Source organism: Mustelus asterias, chromosome 13, assembly GCF_964213995.1.
Source record: "Mustelus asterias chromosome 13, sMusAst1.hap1.1, whole genome shotgun sequence".
NCBI lineage: Eukaryota > Metazoa > Chordata > Chondrichthyes > Carcharhiniformes > Triakidae > Mustelus > Mustelus asterias.
This window is the reverse complement of record NC_135813.1, coordinates 4992537-5005267: the sequence shown is the minus strand read 5'-3', so window position 1 is coordinate 5005267 and position 12731 is coordinate 4992537. Positions and strand designations below refer to the sequence as shown.

The window sequence follows — 12731 nt, the reverse complement described above, 5'->3', positions numbered from 1 at the left end:
GATCTGTTCCATCCAGCCATGAGGGCGGACAGAGCGTCCGTGTAAAGATGGCACCTCTCACAGTGCAGCACTCCCTCGGTACCGCACAGCGAGTTCCAGCCCAGATTTTGTGCTCAAACACTTGGAGTGAAATTTCAACCCACAGTGGCTGAGGCAGAAGTGTGACCCAGTGTGGCTGACCTGATAACTACAGTAAGAAGTTTAACAACACCAGGTTAAAGTCCAACAGGTTTATTTGGTAGCAAAAGCCACACAAGCTTTCGGAGCTGCAAGCCCCTTCTTCAGGTGAGTGGGAATTCTGTTCACAAACAGAGCATATAAAGACACAAACTCAATTTACATGAATAATGGTTGGAATGCGAATACTTACAACTGATCAAGTCTTTAAGAAACAAAACAATGTGAGTGGAGAGAGCATCAAGACAGGCTAAAAAGATGTGTATTGTCTCCAGACAAGACAGCCAGTGAAACTCTGTGGGGGTTACAAATAGTGTGCCATGAACCCAATATCCCGGTTGAGGCCGTCCTCGTGTGTGCGGAACTTGGCTATCAGTTTCTGCTCAGCGACTCTGTGCCGTCGTGTGTCGCGAAGGCCGCCTTGGAGAACGCTTACCCGAATATCAGAGGCCGAATGCCCGTGACCGCTGAAGTGCTCCCCAACAGGAAGAGAACAGTCTTGCCTGGTGATTGTCGAGCGGTGTTCATTCATCCGTTGTCGCAGCGTCTGCATAGTTTCCCCAATGTACCATGCCTCGGGACATCCTTTCTTGCAGCGTATCAGGTAGACAACGTTGGCCGAGTTGCAAGAGTATGTACCGTGTACCTGGTGGATGGTGTTCTCACGTGAGATGATGGCATCTGTGTCGATGATCCGGCACGTCTTGCAGAGGTTGCTGTGGCAGGGTTGTGTGGTGTCATGGTCACTGTTCTCCTGAAGGCTGGGTAGTTTGCTGCGGACAATGGTCTGTTTGAGGTTGTGCAGTTGTTTGAAGGCAAGAAGTGGGGGTGTGGGGATGGCCTTGGCCTTAAAGACTTGATTAGTTGTAAGTATTCGCATTCCAACCATTATTCATGTAAATTGAGTTTGTGTCTTTATATGCTCTGTTTGTGAACAGAATTCCCACTCACCTGAAGAAGGGGCTTGCAGCTCCGAAAGCTTGTGTGGCTTTTGCTACCAAATAAACCTGTTGGACTTTAACCTGGTGTTGTTAAACTTCTTACTGTGTTTACCCCAGTCCAACGCCGGCATCTCCACATCCTGATAACTACATCCAGATTAAATAAATATTGAATCAAAGGGAGGGAATTTAGAAAGAAAAAGTTTACATGAACATTCCTAAGCGTCCTCTGCCACACCAGTGTCGCTCTGAAGAGATAAAAGCAAATTACTGCGGATGCTGGAATCTGAAACCAAAAGAGAAAATGCTGGAAAATCTCAGCAGGTCTGGCAGCATCTGTAAGGAGAGAAAAGAGTTGACGTTTCCAGTCCAGACGACCCTTTGTCAAAGCTTTTCTCTCCTTACAGATGCTGCCAGACCTGCTGAGATTTTCCAGCATTTTCTTTCCTCATAGAATCATAGAAACCCTACAGTACAGAAAGAGGCCATTCGGCCCATCGAGTCTGCACCGACCACAATCCCACCCAGACCCTACCCCCCATATCCCTACATATTTACCCACTAATCCCTCCAACCTACGCATCTCAGGACACTAAGGGGCAATTTTTAGCATGGCCAATCAACCTAACCCGCACATCTTTGGACTGTGGGAGGAAACCGGAGCACCCGGAGGAAACCCACGCAGACACGAGGAGAATGTGCAAACTCCACACAGACAGTGACCCAAGCCAGGAATCGAACCCAGGTCCCTGGAGCTGTGAAGCAGCAGTGCTAACCCACTGTGCTACCGTTCCTTTCCATCTGAAGAGAGCTGGTTAGGCTGGAGTTGTTCCTTTAGACCAGGGAAGGCAGAGGGGGGGGGGGATGTGATTGAGGTTGTCCAAGGTTATGAGGAAGATGGATAGGGTAGATGGGAAGAAACCTTTCCTCTCAGCGGATTGGTCAATATCCAGCGGGCTTGATTTTACGATCGGGGCAGGAGATTTTGAGGGGATGTGAGGAGAAACGTTTCAACCCAGAGGGTGGTGGGAATCTGGAACTCGCTGCCTGAGAGGGTGGTAGAGACGGTGTTGTACCTGTAATCCTCAGATACTTCCGACCAGTTTGCTCACTCACAGGTTTTACCGCGGTGCCCTTATTTGCAAGATGGACAAAGGACAAACACAAGTAAAGGTTCAATAAGTTTATTAATGATAACACTATTAACCCTTAAATTACCCACATAAAACAAGAGGATACCCCAGATTCAAGTGTACTACCCGTAAAGATAGGTTTTTTTTGTTTATATCCAATTCAGTCCAATCAAAGTCCAGTTCAAAGTCTCAGCAAGTGAGACATTCCAGATCCAAGCTGGCAAGACAGGCTCACCACCTCCTGTCTTGGGCTTGATCTACATGATCCAAGCTGATTGGAGCAGGCATTGCACCTCCACCAAGGTTTGATCTCATTTGCATCTTAGCCAAGACGCCGCTTTAAAAAATTGCTTCAAATGAAGCCTCAGTGTAACCTCATGACTTCAACCAAGTGCAGGGCAACAAAACTACACTTGATCTTAGCCAAAAGGCCGAGAAGCGCAAAGATGGTTTGGTCAAACTGCAGGCCCGATTCTCTGAGTCCCTCTGGTCCTTTGTCGCGAAGGTGAGTCTCGATGGCAGCTTCTTCCTTCCTTCCTTCTCTGATCAGTCTTCCGGATGGTCAAGGTCGCCTCCCTTGTCGAGTCTTCGCTGCTGGGTGTGTCTGAGATGCGTACCTTTTATCCCCCTGCCTGTCTGCCTTTCCAGAAACTTCTCTGGCTTCCAGCCAATGCGGTTTTGGGAGAGGAGTCCCAATACCCAGTGGGTTTCATAGAAATCATAGAAACCCTACAGTGCAGAAGGAGGCCATTCGGCCCATCGAGTCTGCACCGACCACAATCCCACCCAGGCCCTACCCCCACATATTTTACCCGCTAATCCCTCTAACCTACACATCCCAGGACTCTAAGGGGCAATTTTTTTAACCTGGCCAATCAACCTAACCCGCACATCTTTGGACTGCCTTATCTTTGGTTTCTTGATGTCTGCCTGACAGGACACCGGGGTCCGGCCCCAGGTGTCCATCTCCATGCTGTTGCTTACATGTAACCTGTTGCCAGATAAGGTAACTGCAGGAACTCTCGGTGACAGAAAGTCTGGCCCGATCTGGTCTTCTGACAATAACGGATCAAGACCTTTGATCCGGACCTTCAGAGCACCCTCCATGCTCTCATCCCATGTACTCCCCGTGTTGGAGATCTCTACTACCTCCCGAAGATACACAAGGCAAACACACTCGGATGTCCCATCGTATCGGGCAATGGGACCCTGTGCGAGAACCTCTCCGGCTACGTCGAGGGCATCCTGAAACCCATTATACAAAGAACCCCCAGCTTTTGTCGTGACACTACGGACTTCCTACAGAAACTCAGCACACATGGAGCAGTTGAACCAGGAGCACTCCTCGTCACAATGGATGTCTCGGCACTCTACACCAGCATCTCCCATGACGATGGCATTGCTGCAACGGCCTCAGTATTCAATGCCGTCAACTGCCAATCTCCAGATCCAATTTTACAACTCATCCGCTTCATCCTGGACCACAATGTCTTCACCTTCAACAACCAGTTCTTCATCCAGATACACGGAACAGCCATTGGGACCAAATTCGCACCTCAATATGCCAACATCTTTATGCACAGGTTTGAACAAGACTTCTTCACCGCACAGGGCCTTCAACCGATGCTATACACTAGATACATCGATGACATTTTCTTCCTTTGGAGTCATGGTGAACAATCACTGAAACAACTATATGATGACATCAACAAGTTCCATCCCACCATCAGACTCACCATGGACTACTCTCCGGAATCGGTTGCATTCTTGGACACACGCATCTCCATTAAGGACGGTCACCTCAGCACTTCACTGTACTGCAAGCCCACGGATAACCTCACAATGCTCCACTTCTCCAGCTTCCACCCTAAACACGTTAAAGAAACCATCCCCTTCGGACAAGCCCTCCGTATACACAGGATCTGCTCAAATGAAGAGGATCGCAACAGACACCTCCAGATGCTGAAAGATGCCCTCATAAGAACAGGATATGGCACTTCACTCATCAATCGACAGTTCCGACGTGCCACAGCGAAAAACCGCACCGACCTCCTCAGAAGACAAACACGGGACACGGTGGACAGAGTACCCTTCGTCGTCCAGTACTTCGCCGGAGCGGAGAAGCTCCGACATTTTCTCCGGAGCCTTCAACGTGTCATCGATGAAGATGAACATCTCGCCAAGGCCATCCCCACACCCCCACTTCTTGCCTTCAAACAACCGCACAACCTCACAGACCATTGTCCGCAGCAAACTACCCAGCCTTCAGGAGAACAGTGATTACGACACCACACAACCCTGCCACAGCAACCTCTGCGAGACGTGCCGGATCATCGACACGGACGCCATCATCTCACGTGAGAACACCATCCACCAGGTACACGGTACATACACTTGCAACTCGGCCAACGTTGTCTACCTGATACACTGCAGGAAAGGATGTCCCGAGGCATGGTAGATTGGGGAGACCATGCAGACGCTACAACAACGGGTGAATGAACACCGCTCGACAATCACCAGGCAAGAGTGTTCTCTTCCTGTTGGGGAACACTTCAGCGGTCACGGGCATTCGGCCTCTGATCTTCGGGTAAGCGTTCTCCAAGGCGGCCTTCACGACACACGACAACGCAGAGTCGGTGAGCAGAAACTGATAACCAAGTTCCGCACACATGAGGATGGCCTCAACCGGGATCTTGGGTTCATGTCACACTAGCTGTAACCCCAACGACTTGCCTGGTCTTGCAAAATCTCACTAACTGTCCTGGCTGGAGACAATACACATCTCTTTAGCCTGCTAACCCTCTCTCCACTCATATTCTCTGTACCTTTAAGACTTGATTACCTGTAAAGACTCGCATCCCAACCATTATTTTGTAAATTGAGTTTGTGTCTTTATATTTGTAAATTGAGTTTGTGTCTTTATATGTTTGTGGGCGGCACGGTGACACAGTGGTTAGCACTGCTGCTTCACAGCTCCAGGGTCCCGGGTTCGATTCCCGGCTCGGGTCACTGTCTGTGTGGAGTTTGCACATTCTCCTCGTGTCTGCGTGGGTTTCCTCCGGGTGCTCCGGTTTCCTCCCACAGTCCAAAGATGTGCGGGTTAGGTTGATTGGCCAGGTTAAAAATTGCTCCTTAGAGTCCTGAGATGCGTAGGTTAGAGGGATTAGCGGGTAAATATGTGGGGGTAGGGCCTGGGTGGGATTGTGGTCGGTGCAGACTCGATGGGCCGAATGGCCTCCTTCTGCACTGTAGGGTTTCTATGACTTCTATGATTTCTATATGTCTTTATAGAACTCCCACTCACCTGATGAAGGAGCAGCGCTCCGAAAGCTAGTGGCTTGTGCTACCAAATAAACCTGTTGGACTTTAACCTGGCGTTGTGAGACTTCTTACTACTTCTAACAATAGGCCAGTGCATTACAATGGGGTACGATGATCTCCTGCTGGGTCTCAGTTGAGTGCAATGATCCTTAATGGGTGAATGATGGGCCAGGCCCTGTGTCTTTGTATATTTGACTTTTACCAAGTCCGGCCTGCCTGAGGTTTGACTGTGTTTGATTTTAATCTGCCCAATTCTTTAATTTAGGATATCCAATTTAAAACTAGGCCCTGATTATATTATCACAGCGGAACCCTCACAACATTTAAGTAGCATTTAGATGAGTTCTTGAAATGCCATTGCATAGGTACTGACCAAGTGCTGGAAATTAGGATAAGGATAGACAGGTGCTTGATGGCCAGCGCTGACCAGATGGGCTGAAGGGCCTCTCTCTGTGCTGTAAATCTCTTTTGGATTTGAATTGATTTGATTTATTATTGTCACATGGATTAGTATACAGCATTGAAAAGCATACCATTCATAGAGAAGGAAAGGAGAGAGTGCAGAATGTAGTGTTACAGTCATAGCTAGGGTGTAGAGAAAGATCCACTTAATGCGAGGTAGGTCCGTTCAAAAGCCTGACAGCAGCAGGGAAGAAGCTGTTCTTGAGTCGGTTGGTACGTGACCTCAGACTTTTGCATCTTTTTCCCTACGGAGGAAGGTGGAAGAGAGAATGTCCGGGGTGCGTGGGGTCCTTAATTATGCCGGCTGCTTTTCCGAGGCAGCGGGAAGTGTAGACAGAGTCTGTGGATGGGAGGCTGGTTTGTGTGATGGACTGGGCTTTGTTCACGACCTTTTGTAGTTCCTTGCGGTCTTGGGCAGAGCAGGAGCCATACCAAGCTGTGATACAACCAGAAAGAATGCTTTCTATGGTGCATCTGTAAAAGTTGGTGAGAGTCGTAGCTGACATGCCAAATTTCCCTAGCCTCCTGAGAAAGTAGAGGCTTTGGTGGGGCTTTCTTAACTATAGTGTCGGCATGGGGGGACCAGGTTGTTGGTGATCTGTACACCTAAAAACGTGAAGCTCTCGACCATTTCTACTTCTAAGACGCTATATCTTGTCTCTCCTTTCAGTAATATTCAAGTTCTGTATGACCAAGTGACTGTTTGTCTAGATATCTTTGCACTGTTGACTTTAACTGCAAGCCCTGCCTTGCGGCTAGTTTTCCACCCGCTGTGTAATGACGGATGGTTCTTTGTCGATTTCAGGTTCCCTGGTACATTTGTGGGCAACACGGACACACCAGCTCCACCCAGCGGAGTCTCCCCAGCCGCTGCCACCATCCCGGTCGTTCCATCGTTAGCGGGGCCGTGTAACCCCGCGCCATCTGCGGTGGGCTTCACTGAGGTTAGCCCCCCTTGCAGCGGGACGAGGAAGGCTCGCGTTCTCTACGATTACGATGCAGCCGACTCGAATGAGCTGGAGCTCCTCGCTGATGAGGTTTGTGTCTTTTTAGTGCTTCTCCGAGGTTTCCTGCTTCCCGGTGTAGACTGACCTCCCGCGATGGTTGTCAACCTGTTTGGTGGACCTGGGCTTTTCTAGAGAGGCTTGACTTTTCAAATCTATATTGTAATTAAGGTACAGATCAGCTACGATCTCATTGAAGGACAGAATAGGCTTGATGGGCTGAATGGCCTGCTCCTTGTTTACCTGCTGCCTCACAGCGCCAGGGACCCGGGTTCAATTCCAGCCTTGGGTCACTGTCTGTGTGGAGTTTGCACGTTCTCCCCGTGTCTGCGTGGGTTTCCTCCGGGTGCTCCGGTTTCCCCACTTAGTCTGAAAGATGTGCTGGTTAGGTGCATTGGCCGTGCTAAATTCTCCCCAAGTGTACCCGAACAGGTGTCGGAGTGTGGCGATTTTCAAAGTAACTTCATTGCAGTGTTAATGTAAGCCTACTTGTGACACTACTAAATAAACTTAAAGTTTAGCTCATCACCACCTTCTCAAGGGCAATTAGGGATGGGCAATGAGTGTTGGCCTAGCTGTGCTGTGAAAGAATAAATCAAAATAATTGGACCTGGGTGCAATTAGTCTATTTTTGGATTAACTTTTGTCGTTATTATAAGTTCTACATTTCCAATGGCGAAAGCCTATGTAAACATGTCACATCACAGTGCCATCTCTGGCAGGAGGGTGCCATTGCAGTTTCCGTTATAAGTGAGGATGTTTTACTGGTAAAATGTTGACTGTGGATGTTAAGGTGTCTATGATTGCGTCACTCTAACTTTACTCCTTTCTCCAACACTTGGCTGTGTAGCTCATCACGGTGTACAGTCTGCCGGGAATGGACTCCGATTGGCTGATGGGAGAAAAGGGCAACAAGAAAGGGAAAGTTCCGGTCACCTACCTGGAGCTGTTGAACTAAAGATCCGTCGCGGAACTTCCACACCAGGGTTGAGACTTGCAGAAAGACCACATTAGCATTTACCAATTGTGTTCCGTTCATTCCTTCTGTCATGTTGCACACTCCTTACGACTTTTCTTTTGGCAACTTAAGTTGCGCCAGAACGCTTAAGAAAACGTGTAAAAGATTTTCGATGTTACTTTATATAGTTTTGTTGAAATTTGAAAAAGGTCACTGATTCTGTGTATTAAAGTGTGAGGTTGCGATGAAGCTGTTTGAATCTCACGCATTAGGGTCGTAATTTCAAATGAAATGGGCGGGTTTCCCTGGGAACAGGTTCTGGGCTTGGCTGAATGCAGTTAGTTAGAAATCCGCGCGCACAACGCTCTACTTTTTAAAGCAGGTTAAACCAGCCTGCGGGATTCCGTAACCGGATCACGTTACGTGACACCTCATTCTGCCTTCAGCCTGGTTCGAAATGTGGAGCCGGTGAGGGGATGAGAGGAAGGCAAATATTGCAACTTCTGAACAGCTGGAGTCGGAAGGTGTGAGACTACTCTGCATGCGCACATCTGGAAGATTTTCTTTTAGTGTAACTCCTGCGGGATGTGATAATCAAGGGCTTGAAGTTGTTTTGGATTTTCTGCTGGTGCACATTGTTGTATATAGATAGTCTTGTGACAGGGTTCGTGCCCTGGGAGATTGAGAGGCAGAGACTGGGACGTTTGGACATTGAGGAAGGGGCAGTGACTGGGACTCTACATACTTCGACCATTGGCCAACTCTGTTGGAATGGGCCAAACATACTGGGGCCACACTCTGCCCCCAGTTACCAGAAACTTCAGGGGGGGGGGTCAACAAAATTCCACGATTCCCAATGGACGGGGAGTGAATTTTCTATTCGAATTCTCTCTTTTGTAACTTTATTTCTGAGGCAATGGTTTCTCAAATAAAGGTGGTTTTTGTGGTGAATGGGATTGAATGTTTTTAGGAGGGTTATGAGAATTGGATTGCGGTTTTTTTTTTAACCCTGCAGTCTGTTTAGTCCAGATGTTCACTATCCCTGTGTAAATGTACAGTGTGAGGTCCTGGTCTTCTGTTCTTGTACCGTCTGCACCGACCTCAATCCGTTCTGGGTATCTCTGCTCCCTGTCCTGCTGTTCTATGCATAAGCGAATGATCTTTCAAGAATAATAAATTATTCCTGGACCAGGTTGCCTCTCCTAATTACCGGCTCCATCTTCTTGCTGCTCACTAAATGTTTAGGCTCTTGGTGTTTGTCGCGGTGACTCGATTTACATCAATTTATATCACAGAGAACAATTGCAAATGAGGCTGGATATGAGGTCGGGGGTGGGGGCAGGGGTTTTGGGAGGGCAGAGTGTCGAGGGTGTTGGGGGGAGGGGAATGGGAGGGAAGGGCAGGGGAGTGCTGGGGGAGGATGAGGGTGGGTGTTGGGGAGAGCAGAGTGAAGGAGGGCTGGAGGTGGCAGAGGGGGAATGCAGTGTGTGCTGAGGGAATGCGGGGCCCATTCATTCCTTTGAATAGACAAAGACAGCAGCGATACGGAGTTTAAATCAGGGAAGGGCCGTGGATGTCGTCTATATGGACTTTAGTAAAGCGTTTGACAAAGTCCCTCTTGGTAGGTTGGTGCAAAAGGTTGGATCTCATGGGATAAAGGGGGAGGTGGCTAGATGGGTGGAGAACTGGCTTGGTCACAGAAGACAGAGGGTGGCAGTGGAAGGATCTTTTTCCGGCTGGAGGCCTGTGACTAGTGGTGGTCCGCAGGGCTCTGTATTGGGACCTCTGCTGTTTGTGATTTATATAAACGATCTGGAAGAAGGTGTAACTGGGGTGATCAGTAAGTTTGCGGACGACACGAAAATGGCAGGACTTGCAGATAGTGAGGAGCATTGTCAGAGGCTACAGAAGGATATAGATAGGCTGGAAATTTGGGCAAAGAAATGGCAGATGGAGTTCAATCCAGATAAGTGCGAAGTGATGCATTTTGATAGAACTAACGTAGGGGGGAACTATACGATAAATGGCAGAACCATAAAGGGTGTAGATACGCAGAGGGACCTGGGTGTGCAAGTCCACAGATCCTTAAAGGTGACGTCACAGGTGGAGAAGGTAGTGAATAAGGCATACGGCATGCTTGCCTTTATAGGACAGGGCATAGAGTATAAAAGCTGGGGTCTGATGTTGCAGTTGTATAAAATGTTGGTTCGGCCGCATTTGGAATACTGCACCCAGTTCTGGTCGCCACACTACCAGAAGGACGTGGAGGCTTTAGAGAGAGTGCAGAGGAGGTTTACCAGGATGTTGTCTGGTATGGAAGGGCTTAGTTATGAGGAGAGATTGGGTAAACTGGGGTTGTTCTCACTGGAAAGACGGAGGATGACGGGAGACTTAATAGAGCTGTATAAAATTATGAAAGGCATAGATAGGGTGAACGGTGGGAAGCTTTTTCCCAGATCGGTGGTGACATTCACGAGGGGTCATAGTCTCAAGGTGAGGGGGGGGAGATTTAACACAGATATCAGAAGGACGTATTTTACACAGAGGGTGGTGGGGGCCTGGAATGCGCTGCCGGGCAAGGTGGTGGAGGCGGGCACACTGGGAACGTTTAAGACTTATCTAGATAGCCACATGAACGGAGTGGGAATGGAGGGATAGAAAAGAATGGTCTAGTTTGGACCAGGGAGTGGCGCGGGCTTGGAGGGTCGAAGGCCCTGTTCCTGTGCTGTATTGTTCTTTGTTCTTTTTATTGACCCGAACTTAAAATTAACAAAAGCAAACATAAAGAGAAAAAACTGAAGAGAGAGAGAGAGATTGGCTTCTGCCTGTCATGTACTGATCAAAACAACATTCAAAGACAGACTGACCGCTGAACACCCAGTTCCAAAACTATATGTTAATTCTTATCTCGAAATGAAATTGTTTGGCACATGCTGTCCCTGACTTGGAGAAAACGTCTTCACAGATGCTGTTTATGAAAACCTTTGGCTTCTAACAAGCCTGTTTTGCTGCTTTTGTACTTTCCCGAAATGCAGCCAATTCCTGGCTAACCCAGCATGCCTTCTGAGTGTTAAAATGTAGTCAAGTTAAAGCTTAACTTGTTAAATTTTTTTAAGCTTAGAATTTAAACGTAATTCCATTGGCAGAAATATCTGAAAATGAAGTCTGTGCTAAATGAAGCAAACCAGGGGGAGAGCAACAGGAGGAAAGGGGGGGACGTTGGGGCGGGGGGAAGAACAGTGGGGGATTGGGAGGCAATGACCTTGTGATATTATCGCTGGACAAGTAATCCAGAAACTCAGCTGGGGACCCAAGTTCAAATCCTGTCACGGGAGGCACTAGAATTTTTATTCAATTTTTAAAATCTGGAAATAAGAATCTACTGATGACCATGAAACCATTGTCGATTTTTGGAATAACCCATCTGGTTCACTAATGTACTTTAGGGAAGGAAATCTGCCGACTAGACCCGGTCTGGCCTACATGTGACTCCAGAGCCACAGCAATATTGACTCTTAACTGCCCCTCTGAAATGGACTAGTGAGTCACTCAGTTCAAGAGAAATTAGGTGATGGGCAACGAATGGAGTGGCGCGGTGGCACAGTGGTTAGCACTGCTGCCTCACAGTGCCAGGGACCCAGGTTCGATTCCCAGCTTGGGTCACTGTGTAGAGTTTGCACATTCTCCCCATGTCTGCATGGGTTTCCTCCGGGTGCTCCGGTTTCCTCCCACAGTCCAAAGCTATGCAGGTTCGGTGGATTTGCCATGCTAAATGTGTGGGGTTACGGGGATAGTGCAGGGGAGGGGGCCTGGATAAAATGCTCTTTCAGAGAGTCGGTGCAGACTCAATGGGCTGAATGGCCTCTTGTGTCCTGTAGGGGTTCTATGATTCAATGATGTGGGCGCCAGTGACGCCCACATCTACCCAATTGTAAAATTGCGCTGATTAAACCTCTGCCCTCTGTGTTCTGGTCAAACCTCAATCAGATCATGAGAAACATCGGCCAGGAATTTTCCAGCCCCAACGGGACAGGACAGGACCTGTCGTGGGGGATGTGGCGGCGCAACCAAAACTCCATCGACTTTCGGCAGGACTGGACAGTGGGCGGGGACTGGAAAATCCCACCCATTGTCTCCTCTTCACCGTTCTGTTATTCATCCCTTGCCTTTTCTCTCTCTCTTCCTTGTTTCGTTGTGTGAGCTGTGATTGGTCAGTTCGAATCTTACTTTTTCGGTAACTTGATAAGACAGTTGGAGCCTAATTTCCCCCTTTTTTACTTGGCTACGCACGCACTTTGAATGTTCGGAATAACAACTTCCTGCCCCAGTTAAGTTCTTCTAGATCATTCTATCGAAATGCACACATTTCAGCATTGTATATTCACCTGCTCCTGATTTCTGATACAATCGCAAGATATCCATTACTTTTTATCTTGTAAAACACTCGAGGGGCAATCTGACCATCCCACCCTGCCGACTGACAGGCGGTCAGATCGCGAGGGGTGATAAACCGCCCTATTTCTCGCCTTTCGCGATCTTCCTGGCACCGGAGTTCCGGCAAGATCAGCCCTGCATCCAAAAAGGGCACGAGGGCGATTGTAATATTTAAAAGCTGTGGTAAATAAATTTCATGTTCACTGGATGTCCCAGAGCTCTTTGCGGCCAGTCAGCAACTTTCAAAGTATAGTCACTGTGTCACAAACACAGAGCAGCCAACTTGTGCAGAGTAAGATCC

General features: G+C 48.3%; 1 protein-coding gene and 1 long non-coding RNA gene across 5 annotated transcripts in view; both read left to right on the top strand.

Moving 5' to 3' along the window:
- Positions 1-9285, top strand: part of LOC144502387 (endophilin-B2-like) — a 106696-nt gene extending 97411 nt beyond the window's left edge. For 2 of the 3 annotated variants that reach the window (XM_078226250.1, XM_078226249.1), the window contains 2 exons: positions 6840-7071; positions 7889-9285. In XM_078226250.1, coding sequence (XP_078082376.1) covers positions 6840-7071; positions 7889-7996 — 340 coding nt within the window. In that variant the 3' untranslated portion in view covers positions 7997-9285. The remainder of the gene's footprint in view (positions 1-6839; positions 7072-7888) is intronic. The other variant, XM_078226248.1, reaches the window with a different exon arrangement.
- LOC144502391 (uncharacterized) overlaps positions 1-12731 on the top strand; it is a 680705-nt gene that overhangs the window by 456371 nt on the left and 211603 nt on the right. The gene's annotated exons all lie outside the window — the stretch shown is intronic.